This window comes from Zootoca vivipara, chromosome 7 (genome assembly GCF_963506605.1).
Source record: "Zootoca vivipara chromosome 7, rZooViv1.1, whole genome shotgun sequence".
In the NCBI taxonomy this organism is placed as follows: domain Eukaryota; kingdom Metazoa; phylum Chordata; class Lepidosauria; order Squamata; family Lacertidae; genus Zootoca; species Zootoca vivipara.
Window position 1 is genome coordinate 17,247,741 of NC_083282.1, and position 21,598 is coordinate 17,269,338.

General features: G+C 41.2%; 1 protein-coding gene across 5 annotated transcripts in view; it reads left to right on the forward strand.

Moving 5' to 3' along the window:
* Nucleotides 1-17,055, forward strand: part of VAV3 (vav guanine nucleotide exchange factor 3) — a 157,405-nt gene extending 140,350 nt beyond the window's left edge. For 3 of the 5 annotated variants that reach the window (XM_035124355.2, XM_035124357.2, XM_035124359.2), the window contains 3 exons: nt 390-534; nt 12,748-12,902; nt 14,186-17,055. In XM_035124355.2, the coding sequence (XP_034980246.1) occupies nt 390-534; nt 12,748-12,902; nt 14,186-14,227 (342 nt within the window). In that variant the 3' untranslated portion in view covers nt 14,228-17,055. Of the gene's footprint in view, nt 1-389; nt 535-674; nt 779-12,747; nt 12,903-14,185 lie in introns of those variants that run through there. The other 2 variants (XR_009557868.1, XM_035124356.2) reach the window with 2 other exon arrangements.
* Nucleotides 17,056-21,598: the final 4,543 nt, after the last annotated feature.

The window sequence follows — 21,598 nt, forward strand, 5'->3', positions numbered from 1 at the left end:
ACCGACATAGTTCCAGTACTATTCCTGCAACAGTACAGTGGAACCTCGGTTTACGCCTACCTCCGTTTATGAACGCCTCCGTTTATGAATGCCGCGGACCCGGAAGTGTTTACATCTGGGTTCCGTGGCACTCGGATGCGCAGAAGCGATCTGTGCAGCGCGTGCGTGCGCAGAAGCGTTCTATCGGCGCTTCGCGCACGCACAGAAGCATGCGTTTGGCGAGTGAACGCCTCCGCGGAATGGATTGCGTTCGCAAACCGAGGTACCACTGTTGTGAACTGGGTGCATCTATTTCTATAAAGCTGCATTAAAGTTTATGTGCCTTAAATACTGGTGGGAGAAAGCACAAACTAAAGATTTCTAATCTATTTCCCCCTGTCTTCTGGAAGGAACTTGTGGAGTATTACAAGCACCACTCTCTCAAAGAAGGCTTCCGAAGTCTGGATACAACTCTTCAGTACCCATACAAAGAATGTGAAAATTCGCTGGACCAACGGAGCAACAGAGCAAGTGGCAACAGAGCATGTGGCAACTGTGAGCATTAGAATTTGCTGTCATTTAATAACAAAGGAATAGCAGTAGGTTAAAAACATCTTCATTTTGCATTTTTGACACAGAACCAATTAATATGATAATGCTTTTAGCTAGGTTTTTTTTTTTTTGTTTCCCTGCAGCTAAGCAGAAACAGGATCTGCTGACAGGTTTATGAACAGGTCTAGTTAGACTTCCTGACTGCCTGTCCTTAAATCAAATCACCGCTCAAACATCTATTAAAAATGTAAGTGAGCGATTGATTTGTAAACAGACATTTTGCATTGGCTGCGCTGTTTTCGGCTACATGAATTAATAAACATGTAATTCTAATCTTGCATTTGGCATTTAAATGAATAATTTGTGTGATTTAAAGAGCAGAATTTCTGTGAAGAAACTTTTAAGTTCTTAACAGATTTTCCTCTACAATGTTGCTCTTGTTAGAATATCTTTCTGGGGCCTGACTAGATATTGAATGGAAGGCTTTGGCACGAGAACCTGAATAACCATCAAACATCGAAAATTCCTTAGGGAAAGGGCTCATATTTGAAGAGAAAAGGCTGGATGTGTGCAGTAGACAATGAACAATCGCTAGAGAAAAGAAGTTCCGGAAGGGGAATGCAGGGAAAAAGCAATAGGCAGGGGAAGGATTAAGCTTTCCCACTTCTCCTCTCCCCTAACATCTAATGATTATCTTCTGAATATACAGTAGTCACAATGGAGAACCCCTGGTCCTTCAGGTGTTACTGGACTACAACTCCTATAAACCCTAACCATTAACCATGTTGTCTGGGACTGATGGGAGTTGTAGGCCAACAACCTTTGGGAGGGCACAGGCTCCCCATCCCTGGACTATGGGGTGAGTACCCAGTGGACAGAATGAATAACATTGATGTCATTTGAATGTGCTCTCTCTCTCCTTCTCTTTTGTGTGCACACATTTGCACACCCCACCCCACTCAAAAGCATGTCTTCATTACCACTTGCTCAGCAATTGACAATGTAAAGTCGTACCTTGGTTCTTGAATGGAATCCCTTCGGGACGTCCGTTCAACGCGTACCAAGGCGTTCGAGAACCAAGGTACGACTGTATATATGTTTAGACATAAGGAATTGAGTGTGGCCTAATAATATTCCATTGATAAATGGAAGCATGTTGAAAAAACTGCCACATGATTTGTAGATGTTCTTAAAAAACAAAATTGCAGTGTTTTAAGCGAAGTAGGTCCATATAACACTCAATATCAGATAAGGAGGAATGATTGCTTTTAATGCTTTTGACCAACAAACTAAAAGATCCCATTATGGCCATTCATAACTCTGATTTTGAAGAGCCCGTCACTTTTTGCTCATTTAAGATGTTCACCTCTTATTTCCAAGAGCTTCTTATTTAGCAGATGAGGTTTGTAGGAAAATAAATAGGACACTCTCACATCAGGCAGTTTTTCTATCACTTTGTAATATGGATGTAACACCTGCATTGCCTACAGCACACTGTAAGATGGGAGACACCTGTATTGCCAGCGGTACATGTGAAAAGGATCTGGTGGTCTTAGTAGACCACAAGCTTCACATGAATCAACAGTGTGATGCAGCAGCAGCAAAAAAGTGAATGCTATTCTAGGTTGCATCAACAGAAGTACTGTTCTCTTCTGCCTTGGTCAGACCACACCTGTGGTCTGGGCACCACACCTGTGGTCTGGGCACCACAATTTAAGAAGGCTGTTGACAATCTGAAATGTGTGCAGAGGAGGGCAACCAATTCCTGCATTGCTGGGGGTTGGACTAGACGTCCCTTGAGGTACCTTCCAACTCTATAATTCTACGGTTCTACCTTGTCTGTAGTGGTGTAGTAAGATCTACTTGCCAGTCCAACCAGCTTTTGTATGTGGAATGGGGAGGGGTGCCATCTTGTCTGTCTCAGGCAAAAATATGCCTTTGGCCATCTACATAAATCCCATTGAATTCAGCAGAACTTAGTTGCGTGTGTGCGTGTGCATAGAATTAAACAAAATTATCTTGTCCTTCCTATTGTGTTCTATACTCCCCATTCGGTTCTCCCCATCAAACAGTCTTTGTTGTTTTGTCAGTTTATGATTTTCTTTTCTTTTCTGCCTAACACCCCTTTCTAATGCTTATTTTGGTTTCTAATTCGTGTATATGCATTCCTTTCCCCTTGCATTTGCTTGAGAGCTTTTAAAATCCCTACTTCTTTCTCTTGTCTCACTTTATTTCATGGGTCTGTTATTTTAATTCTAGTTATTCTTGTGTAGGAACAGGAACAGGTATCGTACACACATTCTTGTTAAATTAGTAAATGGAGCTAATGTTAATATAATTAACTCCTGCTTCTCTTCCCCTGACTTTCCCCTGTTGAGCATGAAGATCTAAAGCTTGATTGTAGGTGTATGGAATGTGCCTATGATCCCACAGCTAGGAACCAAGTATTGTAACCAAGGAGGATAGTAACTGCATGGGACAACAAAAATGTGGTTTGTTATTAGAAGGAGCCACACTAAATCCTTTGGGTTCAAGGAGAAAGAGATCTGAAGCGTTTGCTTCAAGTTTTGCTTCTTCTGATGTTTGCCATTGCAGCAGAAAGTAGTTTGTGCAAGCCATAATCTGTTTCCAAACCGGAATCTGTTTCCAAACCGGAATCTGTTGTGGTTTCATTTATATCTGCTTTGAACACAAAACCAGTTCTCAGCGTTCACATGTAGTGGTCAAACTGCTGTATTCTACAACTGGAAGCAGAGGTTTGGGGAGTGTGTGTACTAAGGTTGTACTCATCATATATTACTGCTACATTTGAACTGGGCTTAGGTGTCTACTCACAGTTTTAATGGGATTAATATCTTCTTCTGACCTCATACTATGTATCCTCATCTAAAGTTAGGTCCTGAGTCACTTCACTGTTATAATTCTACTATAATAACTAATAGTTTATACTTATACCTACTTTCTACCATGTGAATAGTAGTTAATGAAAAAAAATCTACTCTCTTGTTTATTCACCATGCCAGGGTGCACCAATCTTTTTGGGTCCATGGGCACATTTGCAAACTGTTTTAGGTGCCAAAGTACATACCACAACCTGTTATTATGTTGGCCATAACATAAATGCTTCTTTCAAGCCTCATTTCAGCAGGTGGAACGGCAAGGGCTATTCAGGTGCCAGGGAAGGCTTCCACCCATGGGTGCAACATTGATGACCTTTATTTTAAAACACACACACACACACACACTTTCCAAAAGTCCAACCAGTTCATATTTGATTTACCCATATTCATGTGGTTCATCCAAGTCTCTCAATATCCAGAAGAATCTTGCCTTTTTCCTTTACAGAAGTTCTGTTGATTTGCCTTACAAATGCTTGCACACATTTCTGATACAATTTGAAAACATGATCCAAAGGCACATTTAAGAAGCCACACTGAGCTCTAAGGGTAAAGTGGCTGATAAATCACCAGTGAAGTAATTAAAGGCTGGATTCTCCTAACCCAGCCTTCCCCAACCTGGTTATACAGTATTTTGGACTGTATGGAAGTCGTAGTCATTGGTCATGTTGACTCTGACTGATGAAAGTTGTACTCCAAAACATCTGAAAAGCAGCAGGTTTTCAGGGGAAGGTGTTTCTAAGGATTTCTCGGCTGTGTTGCAAAAAATAAAAAGAATGTTCCATTCCTTAGTCTCGCCATGGAAAGACTCCACATGCCCTCCCAGAGCCTGTATGTAAAAACTATTTTCTTGACCTTCCTTTTTGGAAAACGAATCAGTGACTTGTCCAAAGTGGCACTGGAAATCCATAGCTGATTAGGAATTTGAACCTTCATCTTCTTAAAGTCTCAGGCTAGCATCCTCTCATCTTATATCTCTATATAAATTTTTTTAAAAGAGAAAATAGTGATCTAAAATGTTCCCTTCACCTCAGGCTAATAGAGGGGAGTTGGCCAAGGGTTTTGCTAAGAGGTGCAGTCCCAACCCAGGAACAATTTTCCTCCATAGAATGTGAAAGAGAAGTATACCTTACCAGCCTTCCTTTTCAACCTGCTAATCCTGCAGCATTGCTCAGTTGTTGGGGGGGGGGGAAGTAATATTGAACTAGATTGGAAAATTGTCAGCTCTTTCTTGGTTTCTTATTTCTATTCAAAATGTGGTTGAGGCCATAATTATGTGGTTCTTTCACAATGACCTTGTGGGATCCAGGAAATAGCAGAGTGAGCTTTACTGCAGCCGATGATAATTACTTGTGCATTTTTGGGCTTATGTGGTTTCTAGGGGCAAGGTTGGAGTCAGATAGTTCTGTGCCACATTATTTGTTGATTTGGGCTATGGTGGAGTAAAGGTAAAGGTGGCGCTGTGGTCTAAACCACTGAGCCTCTTGAGCTTGCCGATTGGAAGGTGGGCGGTTCAAATCCACACAACGGGGTGATCTCCCGTTGCTCTGTTGCAGCTTCTGCCAGCCTAACAGTTTGAAAGCATACCAGTGCAAGTAGATAAATAGGTACCGCTGCGGCGGGAAGGTAAACAACGTTTCCACGTGCTCTGGCTTCTGTCACGATGTCCCATTGTGCCAAGTGTTTTAGTCATGCTGGCCATGACCCAGAAAACTGTCTGTGGACAAATGCTGGCTCCCTCGGCCTGAAAGCAAGATTAGCGCTGCAACCCCATAGTTGCCTTTGACTAGACTTAACCATCCATGGGTCCTTTACTTTTACCTTTTTACCTTATGGTGTAGTACCGAGACCCTTCTGCTTTCTGCTGCAGTGGAACGTCAGGAAAGTGAAGGGGTGACGTAAGTCACAGCCACTTCTCATATGAGCTAGTACCATGTGCAAGGTAAGATAGGGGAAGGGGGACAGATGTAGCCTCCAAGGAGAGAAAGAAAAGAACACAAGTTCTGTCCCTAAAGAACTCTCCTATTGCATACCCTTCAACACTTCTCCAATGAATTATTATTCTTATTCCATAAGAAGAAGAATTTTATTATTTATACTCCACCCATCTGAGTGGGTTGCCCCAGCCACTCTAGGCGGCTTCCAACATACATAAAAACATAATAAAACATTTTAAAACTTCCCTATACAGGGCTGCCTTCAGATGTCTGCTAAAAGTTGTACTCATCTCCTTGGCTTGGGAGTCGCCTAACTCCATACCCTCCAACATTTTTCTGATGAAATTAGGGACATCCTAAGGAAAAGCGGGACATTCCGGGTCCACATCAGAAACCGGGATGGGCTTCCTGGAAAATAGGGACTGTTCCTGGAAAATAGGGACACTTGGGAGGGTCTGCGTACCACATGTGATAGGAGAAGCTGCACATACGGTATTAAACATCTCCCGCTATGCAACTGTTAAAGGCACTGGTGTCCTCTTTGATTCAGGAAATGATAGCAGCGAGGTGCTTATTTATGCTCTGCATGGTGCTCCCCACAATACAAAGTGGTACATCTATGTTAGGAAGTTTTAAGCGTCTAGCAAGTAGTGCCTAAAAAGTAAGCATTCTGCATACATTTTGCTGCCCTGTCACAAACAGGGGTGTTGTTGAAACAACAATGCAACCAACTTCTGCGTGCATACCTTTTTGAGAGAAAATCAGCCACAAATCTGGGAAGTTTGAATTCATATTATTTTGCTTGCTTATCTAGAAGCCACTTGCTTTATTTATTTATTTATTTATTTATTTATTTATTTATTTATTTAACAGCCCCCCCCCCAACTCAAAGAGACACACGCGTTTTCCTTTCCTTGCTTCTCCCATGCCCCAAATTAACAATCCTGGGAGAAAGGTTAGACTAAGAGAGAGTGACTGGTCCTGTAAGCTTCATGGGTGATTGGAAGTCTGAACCTTGGGTCTTCCTCACCATAGTCTTGATGCTCTAAGCACTAATAATGCCACTGCTCCAGGGTGGAAGGCATTGACTAATGGCTTCATTCTGCACACTGTGCATTGATACTTATTCTGAGGTGGGGGAGGAAGTGGTGAGGAATGGAGCTATGCAAGTGGAGGAGTTAGAGCAAATCCACAGCCTCTGTACCTCAGCTCGGTAAGAGAAAAGAAAAAAGAAAAAAAAGAAGGCACAGATTTTTGAGTTTGGGGAGTATGAAAAAAACACCAAGTTTCTTCCGGGAAATCCATGTTTCTTGTTAAGAGAGGCAGCCACACCATACCTTTGAAACACTCTTATACCATTTTATGAGGTATGAGGTATGAAGAATGCGTGGAACTGTAGTTCGCTGCAGGTGCTTGGAATTGCGTAGGTCTGTGAGGCCAGCACCCTTAACAAACTACAGTTCCCAGGATTCTGTAATTAAAAATAGAAGAGTGTTTTAAATGTATGGTGTGGGTTGCTAATATTTCAATATCATTTAACTAATTTTATCAGCAGTATTATATTACCAATATTATTTTATCGATATTTCAATGTCATTTTGCTTCTCTCTCTCTTTTTCCTTTCTTTCTCTAAGCCCCTTCTTTGTTCTGTGGGTTTTCTTTTGTAACTCCTCCAGACTACAGCTTTGTTCCCCCTTCCTCCACTCCTTTCTGGTCAGGTACTGCTTTACTGCTTTTATATTTCTTCTCAATTTGCTTCTGTTTTGCAAATAAATTATTTCTGTCTCTGTGTGCAGTGCAAGCTAGGGAAGGGACGGATTCTCCCCTGCCCCCCCCCCCAGTTGAATATAATTTGACTAAACATCAAATTATGGTTTATAAAGATGGTCTCCTAGCCTTTTGAAAGTGACTTATTTCTGAACAGCTGCTCCACGGCTGGGAGAATATTTAACCTGGCCAAACGAGTGAATGGGACACCATTCAGTGGGATTGCCATGTGATCTCACACACAGATGAACACATACAAAGTTTGGTTAGCCAGTGTTTTCTCAGCTATGCAGGTGCTGCTCTCAAATAGATGATTCCCATACATTTGTGAGAAAGGTGAAAGGCCATCAAGGCTGATCTTGGAATAATAATAATATGCATTCAGAATTTGCAGTTCTACACAGCTGTGGCTGAACTAAGCCTAATATGTATGATCGCGATGATACTATAAATAGCTGTTGAACATCTCAAATTACCATATTCTATCTGGACATAGTCTCAAAATCTGAAAACAATGCATTTGTGAATCAAAATATTCGTCCCATCCCTAAGTCAGAGCTTAATGCAACAGCATTCTTTGGTAAAATACTTCAGTCTAAAAAAACAACAACCTTCATTAGAGTTTTGCATGCACACTGTCCATCTGTTTTTTATTTTCTATGCATTTTTATTGTGTTTCTTATTCTCTTTCAAACTTTCATTGTACGTCAAGAAGCATTTAGAATTTTTTAAGATGCCACAAAGGGCCAAGTTTCTTTTTTCTTTTAAGAGCAGAGAGAGCTCTACGGATGTGACCTCTCTGTTATATATCTATTTATATTCACAGCTCACCCAGCCCTAAAATGTGTTTGTGTGTTGTGTGCGATATCAGTATAAAAAAAAAAGTCTTACCTAGAGTAAAAATCATCACTTGATAGCTAAAAGAGACCCTCCATAGTCAGAGCGAGAATATTTTATTAGAAATACAGGATGTAACTATATTCCTTCCAGCAGCACCTTAAAGACCAACTAAGTTTTTTATTTTGGTATGAGCTTTCGTGTGCATGCATATTTCTTCAGATACGTATCTGAAGAAGTGTGCATGCACACGAAAGCTCATACCAAAATAAAAAACTTAGTTGGTCTTTAAGGTGCTGCTGGAAGGATTTTTTTATATTTTGTTTCGACTACGTCAGACCAACACGGCTACCTACCTGTAACTAGGATATAACTATCTACACCTAGGACTGCCAATCTGGTCGGTTAAAAATATGAGGGATGGATTGAAGTATAGCCTGGAAACAGAACCTTTAGACTTCCAGATGCTGCTGGACAACAACTGCTGCAGACCTTGACCATTAGACATGCTGTCTGGGACTGATGGGAGTTGGGAATCCAACAACATCTGGAAGTCCATAGGTGCCCCATCCCTGATGAGATGTTTTGGTGGGCCAGGAGATGGAGGCTGACAAATGTAGTCTCAGTAGCAAAAGGATGGGTGGGAAAGAAACTTCCACAAACTTGAGGCAAATCTACCAAATGGCAAGTAGGATGCATGGCAGTCAGCAACTCTGTTAGCTCCTCTGCTTTGCAAATCTTCTTGGGGCTTCTGGTTGTAAACACAGTGACTAAAAGAAGATTAGACATTTTTCTGGAGGTTACTGACAGCCACAATGACTAAATGGAGCCTCTGTTTATAGACCTGGTGTACCTCCAAGGGGATACAAATAACAAGGAAGGACTGGTGTCTTCGTGACTTGTTTGTAGGCTTCTCAAGACATTATTGGAAGCAGGATTTCAAATGAAATCCTGGCTTTAGTGGAACACCTGTCACAAAATCTTGCTTGATGTGAACAACCCCTTACTTAAAGTCCTCCTTATTTAGCCTCTGTGCATTCTTGGAGTTCCTATCCTCATGGTTCCTGCTTTCCTCTTGTCATAGTTGATGTATCTCTCCTAAAGTGATGTAAGCAAAAAATTACAGCATTTGACAACTTTGGCAAAAGTGTTGGTTTATGAACAGTAGTGGACAATGTTTACATATTGGAAATGTAAGCGATAATCAAATGGCGGATTTTCTTATTCCCTCCCCTACCTTTTCTCCCCAAAGTATTGATGTGGTCTTATATTTATAATACTGGCTGCTTAAAGGGAGTGTGCATTAGGTACTATAGTGACAAAAATAGGGCATAATTTATTTTCAGGCTGCAATTTTATATGAGGCATTTCAATTTTGGTCACTGAAGTCTATACAGTTATTATTTCCCCCCAAAGTACAGTACAGTGGTACCTCGGTTTATGAACACAATTGGTTCCGGAAGTCTGTTCATAAACTGAAGCGTTCATAAACTGAAGCGAACTTTCCCATTGAAAGTAATGGAAAGTGGATTAATCCGTTCCAGACGGTCCGCGGAGTAACCGTTCATAAACTGAAGCAAACTTTTCCATTGAAAGTAATGGAAAGTGGATTAATCCGTTCCAGACGGGTCCGTGAAGTACTTAAACTGAAGCGTTCATAAACTGAAACATGGGTGTAATTGGTTCCGGAAGTCTGTTCATAAACTGAAGCGTTCATAAACTGAAGCGAGCTTTCCCATTAAAAGTAATGGAAAGTGAATTAATCCGTTCCAGATGGGTCCGCGGCGTTCATAAACCGAAAATTCATAAACCGAGGTGTTCATAAACTGAGGTTCCACTGTATCTATTACTGTTATGGGAAAACTGCCGCAGTGTGTAAAATAATTGTCTTTTGGTGCCATATGAAGCTGTTCGCCGGCTCCCTCGGCCAATAACGCGAGATGAGCGCCGCAACCCCAGAGTCGGTCACGACTGGACCTAATGGTCAGGGGTCCCTTTACCTTTACCATATGAGTCCACAATAAACTATGACACAAAAGCGTATGCAGCAATTTTGGAACGCAAATGGTGATCTTCATCATAGCTGTGTATATATTTTTCTCCTTTGGATGCCATTTTATATATAACTCTTGTGGTTTTATATTGGGGGGAGCCAGTTCTTCTGTCTGCAATGGCCTTTTTGTTTTGTTGGGGTGGTGGCTGGGTGGTGGAAGCATCCCCCCCCATAGCTGCCAAGTTATCCCTTTTTTACAGGGATTTTCCCTTATGCTGAATAGGCTTCCTCGCGAGAAAAGGGAAAACTTTGCAGCTATGCCCCCCCCCCCATGATGAAATAATTTGGGTTCAGTAAATGTAACCACCTCTACCCCTCCTCAGTTTGCTGTGATAATGATTGTGCCTTTGCACCCAAGAATCGTTTTTTGCAGTGATCTGAGAAATTTCTTTCCGTCTTCACTGCTCTAGTTGGAATGATCATGAAGTCACTTTGCTTGACTTCTAAGACTAGCTTGAAGGGAGTGGCTTTGCCTCTCTCTGTCTCTCTTTCTCCACTTTAGGCTCAGCAGCCATTACTTTGGTACACACCCCATCATTTACTGAACTGCTTGGACATTGTGCCAATGATATTTTTAAAGTAGGGAAATGCAGATTATGGCATGCCCTTCCTCTTAGCTCTACCCACTGATTTCTTCCTGTTAAGGAAGGATTTTAAAAAAACACCAGAATATATATTTTTAGCTGCTTAAAACTTTTTGACTTTCTGATCATTTTTAACTGTGGACTGATTTGGTTGTGCATGTTTTATAATGTATTCCCCCCTGCTGTTTCCATGCTTAGGTTGCTAGCACTTATATTGATTTTGTCTCTTGCATGTCACATTTGGTATTTAGATCCAGAAATAAAAATATAGTAGGAAAAGGTGACATGAGAGAACAGTGGATGCTTCTTGAATGCTAGTTTCCTCAGGGATCTGTGGCCTTCCAGATGATGTTGAACTCCAACACCCACCATCCCTGACCATTGGCCATGCTGGCTAGGGCTGATGGAAGTTGGAGTCCATCAGCATATGAAGTGTCACATGATCTCCATTCCTTCCTTAAAGTGCCAACACTATTTAAGGTGAATCCCCCAAATTCATGATAAGGTTAAGCATGGAGGTTGGTCATGCTGCAAATAATTCTTATTGACTTGATAACACTATTCAGTCCCGTTCCTGGTCCCTTGCAGGTTTTTTTAAAGTCTTCTGCATGGCTTCATTCCTGAATAAGAGCACAACAATGTCCAGTTTTGTCATCTAATTACTTATCTAAAGCATCTTATCTAAATCCCCTCAAGAACAACAAAAACAGGGTTTCCAGAGTGAAGTAATATCCCCTCCACTTCCAGCTCAGTCAGTAGAGCATGAGACTCTTAATCTCAGGGTCATGGGTTCGAGCGCCATGTTGGGCAAAAACGTTCCTGCATTGCAGGAGGTTGGAATAGGTGACCATTGTGGCCCCTTCCGACTCTACAATGATTCTGTATAAGTAGTAGTAAGGCAGTCCTTGTGCTCAGGCTTGCAATCTACGAGAAGTTATACAAATGGAAGAAAGGTTGGGGAGGGATGCGGGGAGGAAAGCAAATTGAAGGAGCTAGTTAAATAGTTCTTGTAAGGAACTCCTGGAATGGAAACAGTTCAAAAAGAGGAGGAGGCAGAACTTGCCAGTGTCTCAGCTGACCAAACGGTAGGTCCCTGCAGCTCCTTCTCTCCTGTGTGATATATGTCCTTTTTAAGATTCTGGCTGATTGCTTGTGATCATTAACGCCCCACTGATACATGCACAACAGCCTGTGTGGGAAGGAGGTGTTCATCTGTGATAATGCTCCACATAGTTGCAGTGTGTGTGTATTTGTGTATGGGGGGGGGAGAGGGGAATTTAAAAGCCATTTATTTATTTAAATTTATACGTAGAATAATAGAATTGTAGAATTGGAAAGGAGCCTGAGGATCATCCTTGCAATGCAGGAATCTCAGCGAGATAATACATGACAGCACTTGATTGTTTTTTGTTTTAAAAAGCAGTTTGCAAAAAGATAAAACAAATTTGACTGGCCCATGCCCTTTGTTTCTTACAGTGCATTCTCATGCATATTTACTCAGAAATAAGCTCCATGGGGGTCTTATTATCAAGAAAGTGTGCATAGAATAATTAGGCTTAGTAATAATTAGGCTTAGGCTTAGTGAAGTGATTTCTGTTTTTTGAAAATAGGTTGGGATTGTCTAATTACTTATACCATCCTGAACCGAAGCAGATGTCCTTAGAAATGTGTTCCGTTTATTTCAACAGAATGACCAACATCTAATGAGCCCCATATATGAGAAATCTCTGTGTGTGTGTTTGTGTGTGTGCAAAGGTGCTGATTTTTTTCTCTTTCTTTTTGCAACCCTTCATGTTACTCGGAAGTTATCTCCCAACATTTCACGTGCAAAAGCCTCAGGGTGTGTGTAATACCTATGACCCATTTGGTTCCCAGTCAATGTCTATTTAGGATGATTTCCCCTGCTTTTTCTGGGTTTCTGTTTTGGCTTTGTTTAAAACAAACAAACAGAAAAGTCTAGTCAAGAAAACATCACACTGAATGGATTTCTTTTGCACTTTTCCACACGGTCCGCTTGCATTTCTGTGTTTAAAAAATACATTTGCTTGCACTTGTACTACAATTGTATGCTGTGCTGAAATAATTCAACAGCTACACAGTTTAGTGAATTTCTAATTACGTTGCCTTTCTGTATTCTCAAGCAGTGCTGAGTCCCAAGGTTCTCGGTATAGCTGTTGCCCGCTATGACTTCTGTGCGCGAGATATGCGTGAACTGTCCCTGGTCAAAGGAGATGTGGTCAAAATTTACACCAAGATTAGTGCCAATGGCTGGTGGAGAGGTGAAGTAAATGGAAGGGTAGGTTTATGTTTTTGACAGCATACTTTTTGTACATTCCATGCTTTGAAGAATGTTAGCAAATGCTTCTTTAATTTTGTTCTGTTTATTTGAACTATTTTTTATCCTAAGTTTCTGAGGTTTGAGCTGAAACACGCTATTCCTTGAGTCCCATTGTATTCAGTAGGGCTTACTCTTAAGTGGAGATGCCCAAGGTTGCACTGTTAGGGTCTTGAACGAAACCAGAAAATAAAATACTTAAAATGAATAGTGCTCAACAATTAGCAAATTAAAATGGCATAAGCAGCAGCAATATAGCTTTCAAAACATTTCTATGGGAGACCCAGAGCAGCTCTACCTTACTGGTGAGTTCATTTCTGAGCCAGAGGTAAAGGCACTTCGAAGTGGTTCCAAACTGCAGAACTCAGCTGCAGCAGGGCTTGTCCAGGAAGAGGCTATCTCAAAAGATGTGTGAGCCCCAGGCCGCAAATGGCATAAAAGTAAGCATTGGCACTTTAAATTGAGTCTGGAAGCAAACCAATATCAAGTGGATTGTTCCAGCTTAAGCATTTGAGTTGTCTTTCGGGGCAGTCTCCCCCCCCCCCAATAAAACACATTGTGGAAATCAATTCTAGGCATGATGAAAGCATGGGAAACTGTATGTGAGCATGTGAGAAACCTCTTCTCAAAGACAGTGCAAGGCCAATGCAGTTAATAGAATTCGCCTCTTGTCCCATGCTAGTCTTAGGAGCAAGACAGATGCTTCAACCGCTGTTTGGTTTGCTTGAGTAGTTTTCTATGTCTTGAGTGCATTCACAGTCCTTATTGACTATGCAGTGAGAGTAATTTAACCCTCAGTTTTCTGTGTAGAGGGTATACAAACACACACACACACACACACACATTCAGTCAATCATATGAGTGCCCACTTGCTGCTTGAAGTGGTACAAGCAGGTCTGCTGCCTCATTTGCTGAGTACTGAGTCTGCGCTTGGCATGATTGTATTCCTGTCTCAGCTGAATGCCAAAAGTTCCTGAATTGCTAAATCTAATGTTGGCAGTCAGCCCTATTTCTGATCACATTCCTATTTTTTGCACGCTTTGGGTCATTAACTTGATATCTTTATCCAGAGAGACATTGAATGCTCTGCCACAAAAATTAGTTTGTCATACCCTTTTCATCCCCTTTCTCACTGTTGTGAATCATACCTAATTTGAACAGGTGGGTTCTGAAGAAAATTATTCTGTGCCAAAGGAATATCAATTTAATATGTTGTGCCTTTTCTTTCTTGATGTTCCCTTTAGGTGGGTTGGTTTCCCTCAACGTATGTAGAAGAGGATGAATGATTTGGAGACTTAGCTGGTGCTCTCGATCATAAACTTCAGGGACTGTGAATTTCAGCCATCTGCAAAGCATTATTCGTCTTGTTAAGTATTTGAAATGCAGCGCTCCTGTCTGTTAAAACCCTCCAGTCTTAACACTGGGATTACTGAAGAAGTTTGTGTTGACAGATTAATATCTCACTCAGATCTGTGCAAAGAAGCAAACTGCCTGCCCATCACCACTGGGGACCAGTTCAAAACTCTAACTTCACCTTCCTGAAAAATCACTTCAAAACAGACTTTTTAAAAAACGCTTCTTTTCATTCCATCCTGCTGTACACATTGAATACTAAGTATGGGTAGCTATTTACTAACCTTCGTTTCTTTTTTCTTTTCCTGTTAGCTAACATCTCTGATGGCATTAGGAGATGAAGGCTTGCTTTATTGTTGCCTATCATAGCTTCCAGGAGGAGGGGTGGGGGGAGTTTTAGCATTCCAGTAGTCATGTGGTCAATATTATTTGTCTTGAAATATCCAGCAGCAGCAATTAACCTTGCCAATGACTGCATAGCCATCAAGGATGCAGCCTCTAAACACACTTTATGGGGACTAAGCTAAATTCAACACAGCTCTGCGTGTAATTCTGGGGAGGAAAAATACAAAGGAGTTCAGTCTTTAATTCAAGGGTCATTTTAACTGGCTTGTCTGTGTCGTCTTCTCTCTTCCCCACCCCCCTTTAAAAAGTTTTATGAAATAGCAAACTTCAGGAAGTGTTTTGTGGGTTACCATACAGTTGTGTTAGAAAAAGGGATTGAACTGTGCTTTCTTTCTGAGACAAATGGTAATTTCCTCATTCACCGGCTTTCATTATTGGGCTGGAGGACTCATATTTTTTCCACTTATAATAGTAAATTGCAATATTTGGTACAAGTTAATAAGCTCCTTGCAGTTTCTAGGACACTAACAATCAGATCTCTGAGGGTTCTCGCCTTCATGTTTCATCCCTCCGTTTTGTCAAGTAGAGAGCAGAATTGCAGAACTGTATAGGAGAGCAAGTAATACCTGATGCCCAGATCCCAAGAGTTAAAACAGTAGAGAATGATGCCACACACAACACGTAACAAGAAAATATTCAAGCAAATTGTCTGGCGAATACATAGGGTGGGATCCGAAGGATCTGGTGCTTCCTGAACTGATTGAAGACCCAAGTTTCCCATACCTGTACCTCTTTCACCAAGAAGCTGCTCCTGAAGGTCAGAGCATACTTCCACCATGGGTTCCCTACTTGTGAGAAGCTGAAAGCAGAAGTGAAAACCAAAAAAAATTCCCTGCATGTGCAAAAGCACTCTGGATTAACAAGGAGGGCCTCTTGGATCCACCATCAGAAAAACAACAACACATCTCTGGATGATGTTTTGCCTGAGTGTCATTACCCATAAAATTAGCAGAAGCCTTGGATATCTTTGTTCCATCTCACAAGGTTGTGTATTGTGCCTAGAGACCATCCCAACTTGGTGCACACAGCGCATTCTGTCCCCCTCTCTCCCCTTGCCATTCCTAATGCTCACTTGCCTCTAGTTGAATGCTTGGCCATTCAGTTGCCAATTGATCCAGAATTTGCAAGGCCTCTCCAATCTGCCCCCATCAAGGAGCTTTACATCAAGCAAAGAGGATATCTCTGCGTATACCTGTAGCCTACAGAAGTTCAAAATGATGTCAACTTTGATTTTATTGAATACATCATTTTGGTGGAACCAGCTGCAGCATTTGTAAAAGATTGCAGAAATGTATTTTATAAAATGACCTGATCTTAAATGTTAGATTAGGAATGCTCCCTTGGTGCTTTTTTCCCCTGTACTAACTAGTTTTGTCTAGTGGACTTGATCTCTAAATGGGCAAAATTGCTTTACCAAAAGCTATTTCTGACTTTTAATGGGATATGGTTTTGTCTCTAGGTCTGTGAAATGTATTGTGCTGTGTCATCAGTGTTTATCTGTCTTGTAGAGGGAGAAGCAGCTTAAGGTAAAGATTAAGAAATGTATCTTTTCAAGAAAAGATTTTGATTAATAGTTTAGGTAACCTAAAGTTGCTGTTTGCTAATTGTTGCAACTCAGGGGCTTAATGGAACTCAGTGAAGTCATGTCATATCTAAACACTTCCCTCCTATTCACGCACCTCGGCCCAGCAGTTCTTTAGGGGCAGGGGATTTCCACTTGTGGAAGAGCTTCTGCATTAACTTCAGCAAGAGGAGAGAAACAGTATGGTTTGTGCAACTGAAGTGGTCAGTTTTCAATAGCAGATAAACACCTTGCTCATCTCTTGGTTCCATAAATCACTCTCTCCACCTGCCTGTTAGAACAAGGAGGGACTTCTCTTGGTTTCACAGCAGTGGGGAGGAGAGGGTAAGGGTGGACCAAGGCTCCATCTTCTTTTACTGTTGCATATCTATTAAGGGTTGAACAGAGTCTCTGGATTGTGACTTTGCAATCCAACATGAAACCTTTTGCACTGCCGGGCTTTCTCTTCTCTTTCCAGGGTAGCGAATGTAGGAGCTTAGTCATTCTGAAGCTCTGTGTGTGCACCTGCAGAACTCTGGACAGGACTGTGCTTGTTGTGTTGTTTGTAATGCCCTGTGTTGAACAAATTAAACGCTGCATTGTATTATATTTCAAATACCAAAGATTTAAAATGCCAGAGCCATTGCTTTCCCCCCCTTCTTTCTGCAATGCATTTTCTTTTTGCCTCTCTGCCTGACCTTGCTCTCACTCGGGGAGCTGGGGCAGTACTTTAATTTGTAATATTGTGTAAATATGTGAATATATTAATAAACTGGTTAATTTCTTGTTTAATGACTCAGATCTTATGACTGGTTATATTGCAATGGCTTGGCTTGCTATTTTGTAAAGGTTCCTTATTATTCCCAACGTGTCTCATATCTTTCTAGCAACATATTGAACACTTGATTATGCATTGTTTTGTAAGGCTCAGTTATATGTCTATATGAGGCCATCAGAGCTCAGCTGAAACATCAATTCCAGCTTCACAGCTCTTTCCATGGGCTGCAAAGTTGAGCTCTCCTTTTGTCATTTATTTGTTGGTCCAACTGTGGTAGGTGGTAGGGGGGAATAGAAAAGAAAGAAGTCAATCGTTTTACTTATAATCGGCTGTTTTTAAATGCTTTGGTCTTATCACTGGTATTGTGCATTTTTAGTTTTTATTGTTTATTCTTCCACTATGTTAATCTCTGTAAGCAGCTTTGTGTGTTTTTATAACAGAGAAGCAGGATAAAAAACACTACTTTTTGCAAGTCTGCAGCTAAGCAATATACTAACACAATATTGGAAAATGGCTACTAACTTAATTGTAGAGGCATGATGGGATAGAAGACTATGTAATATAGCCCTTATGGGGAAACTAACAAAGAGTCTTAGAGCAATCAGGGACATAAAAGACTGAAAGCGATTTTGACATGGCATTGCACAGATTTATTCAGCACAGTGGAAAGGACTTTGACCCCTTATATACCAGGTACCCACCTCTCACTCTGGGACAATCTATTAGGGTGGAGCGTAGAAGACACCTTACCGATGTAATCAGTTCTAAGCTATTACACAAACCTGCTTAACGTTTACATTGTATATGCAAAGAATGTTTGTTGGGGGTGGGGATTGTTTGTTATATGTCTTTTCAAAGACCAGAGGTTAGTGAGCACAATTGCTTGGGCAATTGGGGAAAGTTCCCTTACTTTCCTGCTCAGTGCATTGAGGCTGTGAGAAAGAGGCAATTTTTGTAGCTATGAACAACGACTTTTATATATGGTCTGAAGCTCAACATCAAAAAAACCAAGATCATGGCCACTGGTCCCATCACCTCCTGGCAAATAGAAGGGGAAGAAATGGAGGCAGTGAGAGATTTTACTTTCTTGGGCTCCTTGATCACTGCAGATGGTGACAGCAGTCACGAAATTAAAAGACCCCTGCTTCTTGGGAGAAAAGCAATGACAAACCTAGACAGCATCTTAAAAAGCAGAGACATCACCTTGCCTACAAAGGTCCGTATAGTTAAAGCTATGGTTTTCCCAGTAGTGATGTATGGAAGTGAGAGCTGGACCATAAAGAAGGCTGATCGCCGAAGAATTGATGCTTTTGAATTATGGTGCTGGAGGAGACTCTTGAGAGTCCCATGGACTGCAAGGAGATCAAACCTATCCATTCTGAAGGAAATCAGCCCTGAGTGCTCACTGGAAGGACAGATCGTGAAGCTGAGGCTCCAATACTTTGGCCACCTCATGAGAAGAGAAGACTCCCTGGAAAAGACCCTGATGTTGGGAAAGATTGAGGGCACTAGGAGAAGGGGACGACAGAGGACGAGATGGTTGGACAGTGTTCTCGAAGCTACGAACATGAGTTTGACAAAACTGCGGGAGGCAGTGCAAGACAGGAGTGCCTGGCGTGCTATGGTCCATGGGGTCACGAACAGTCGGAAACGACTAAACAACAATGAACAACGACAGAATAAACAAAATCAAAATAATTTTGGGAAGGACTTTAAGGGGGCATTTTGTACTGTGCCCCTGCCAAATTCAAGCCGAAGGAGCACCTCAGTGATATTTTGGCTACTCTCTAATTATACCCGCTCCTTATTTATTATAACATTTCCTCCTGTGATCCAGCTTAGAGGTTCCACCAGAAACTGCACCAGAGGTTCATCAATAATGGCAGATAAGCTGCTCTGAAAATCAGTGTTGCCCACCACTATTAATTGCCCAGTTCTTCAATTTTTAAGGACCGTTTGGTGTGTTCAAGTGGGCCAAACAGCGCCTCACAAGAGCTGAGTATATCACCACAGAACAAGACCCAGAATCCTCTGCAACATAGGTGGGGGGGGGGGCTGTGCTGAACGAGCTAATGCAGAAAGAAATTCTTTTGAAAGCAAAACGTTTGAAAACTGCTGATCTATGTCATCACTGTGAATTAATGGAATATTTTTTTCTTATACTACTATTAATTGCTTCGCCATACCTTTCATCCGTTAATTTCTTCATTTGCTACATCAGTAAGATCCTAAACAAGATACCTTGTGCTAAATATCTCTCTCTCTTTCATAGCTCCATTCTTTTGACACACGAGTTCAAATCTGAAAAGGTCTTCTGACCCTAGGAATCATTCCCTGGGCTTTTAAAAGCCTTCTTTTATGTCCCTGCAAAACACAGTTCTGAAATACAGCCGTCTTTTTTCTTTTCTTTTTAAAGCTTAGCTGATGTGGAACACTCTCATCTTCCTTTCATAATGATGATGATGATGATGATGTTGAAATTGCTCATTTTGGAAGCCAGAAAATATTAGCAAGTTATCACAGAGTCAAGAAATCATGAGAACAACCCTGCAGGATTAGACCATTTTAGCGGCATCCTTTTTCAAACCATAGGGGGCCAGATACCACCACTAGTAGTTGCCCATGGTTTGTCACTAGCACTTGGTATTCAAAGTAATTCTGCTTTTGAACATGGAAGTTCTACCTTATCATCATGACCAATAACCATTAGATAGACCTGTCCTCCACGAATCTGTATAAGCTATGTAAGTTAAACATGCATTTAACTGTCTTGAATCTGCTACCAGTCAGATGTGATTGACTGGCTCTGAGTTCTGGTAGGATGAGAGTGCATAATGGAGGACACATTTTGTATCTTTTCTTGAGAAATGAACACATATCAAATTACACTTGCCCATCCATCCATTCGCGCATGCTTTGTATGCTAGGAATATTTTGAGATAAATGCATGACCCATAACTGAGAAGAAAAAAACACACTGGGAATTGCAGCGCTTGTGGGATTGTTCAGAGCTGAGTCTTTGCACTTCTGCCAGTGTTCCAACCCAGAGGCTGGATCCTCTGAGTCCTTGCGCAATGAAAAATTGAAATGACTGGAAGGCATTTAGGAGTTTATTATAATCCTATTGTCTCTTGCTTTGTACTTGTATGCATGTCTGTGGCTGTATATGTTATATATACACATGCACTATCTCTGCCCATTATGAGATGTAACCAGTAAAGGGCAATGAGAGGCAGTGTGATGTAGAATCAAAGAGTTGGAAGAGACCACAAGGGCCATCCAGTCCAACCCCCTGCCTATCAGGAAACGCCATCAAAGCATTCCTGACAGATGGCTGTCAAGCCTCCGCTTAAAGACCTCCAAAGAAGGAGACTCCACCACACTCCTTGGTAGCAAATTCCACTGCCGAACAGCTCTTACTGTCAGGAAGTTTTTCCTAATGTTTAGGTGGAATCTTCTTTCTTGTAGCTTGAATCCATTGCTCTGTGTCCGCTTCTCTGGAGCAGCAGAAAACAACCTTTCACCCTCTTCTATATGACATCCTTTTATATATTTGAACATGGCTATCATATCACCCCTTAACCTTCTCTTCTCCAGGCTAAACATACCCAGCTCCCTAAGCCGTTCCTCATAAGGCATTGTTTCCAGGCCTTTGACCATTTTGGTTGCCCTCCTCTGGACACGTTCCAGCTTGTCAGTATCCTTCTTGAACTGTGGTGTCCAGAACTGGACACAGTATTCCAGGTAGGGTACAGAGTATTGGACTTGGAGAAATCCCCATCAGCCATGGTTCTCATTGGCAGTGGATGAGATCTCTCACCACTTCATTATTCAAAAATGCATAACTTGCAGCTAAATGTGTTAACTGAATTCATTCAAAAGTGCTGGATTTGAGGTGATGTGAAATTATATCACCATTCCATTGGTGGTGCATTCAAAGATGCAAGTCGCTACCTTGATGCCGTGGTTATTGAGTGTTGGATATAGCTTTCTGTGAGCATATTTTCTTTATAAGGATAAAGATGATCTATGGATACTGTCCTAGGCTCCTTATTTATCCCAAGTGTGCTAAATGAAAACAGACTTAGGTCACTTAAATGATAAATAATAATTGCAGGGCAGGTGTTAACTCTTAAGCTTGTGCTTCACATAGTACTTATAAACACAACAAATACTTGAGTCAGAGGAAAATAAGCATTTATCCAGCAATACAGTATACCTGTATTTACTCGAGTCTAATGCGCCATTGAATCTAACATGCTCCTCACTTTTCAGAAGCTTGAAACAAAACAAAAAAAGCATTTGCTGGCAAATGTAAATGTGCCATCAAATCTAATGCACACCTTGATTTTTGCAACATAATTTGGCCAAAAAAGTTGAGCATTAGATTTGAGTAAATATGGTTTTAAGCATACTCATTTTGTCATCAACTTCTGGAAGACCACAAAGAGATAACCTCCATATCTGAACATGTGCATAACTTTCTTAATTAATAATCTGCAATCCCATATACTGTATGCATTTCTTTAATTGAAGAAGCCTTATAACGTTTTCTTCCAG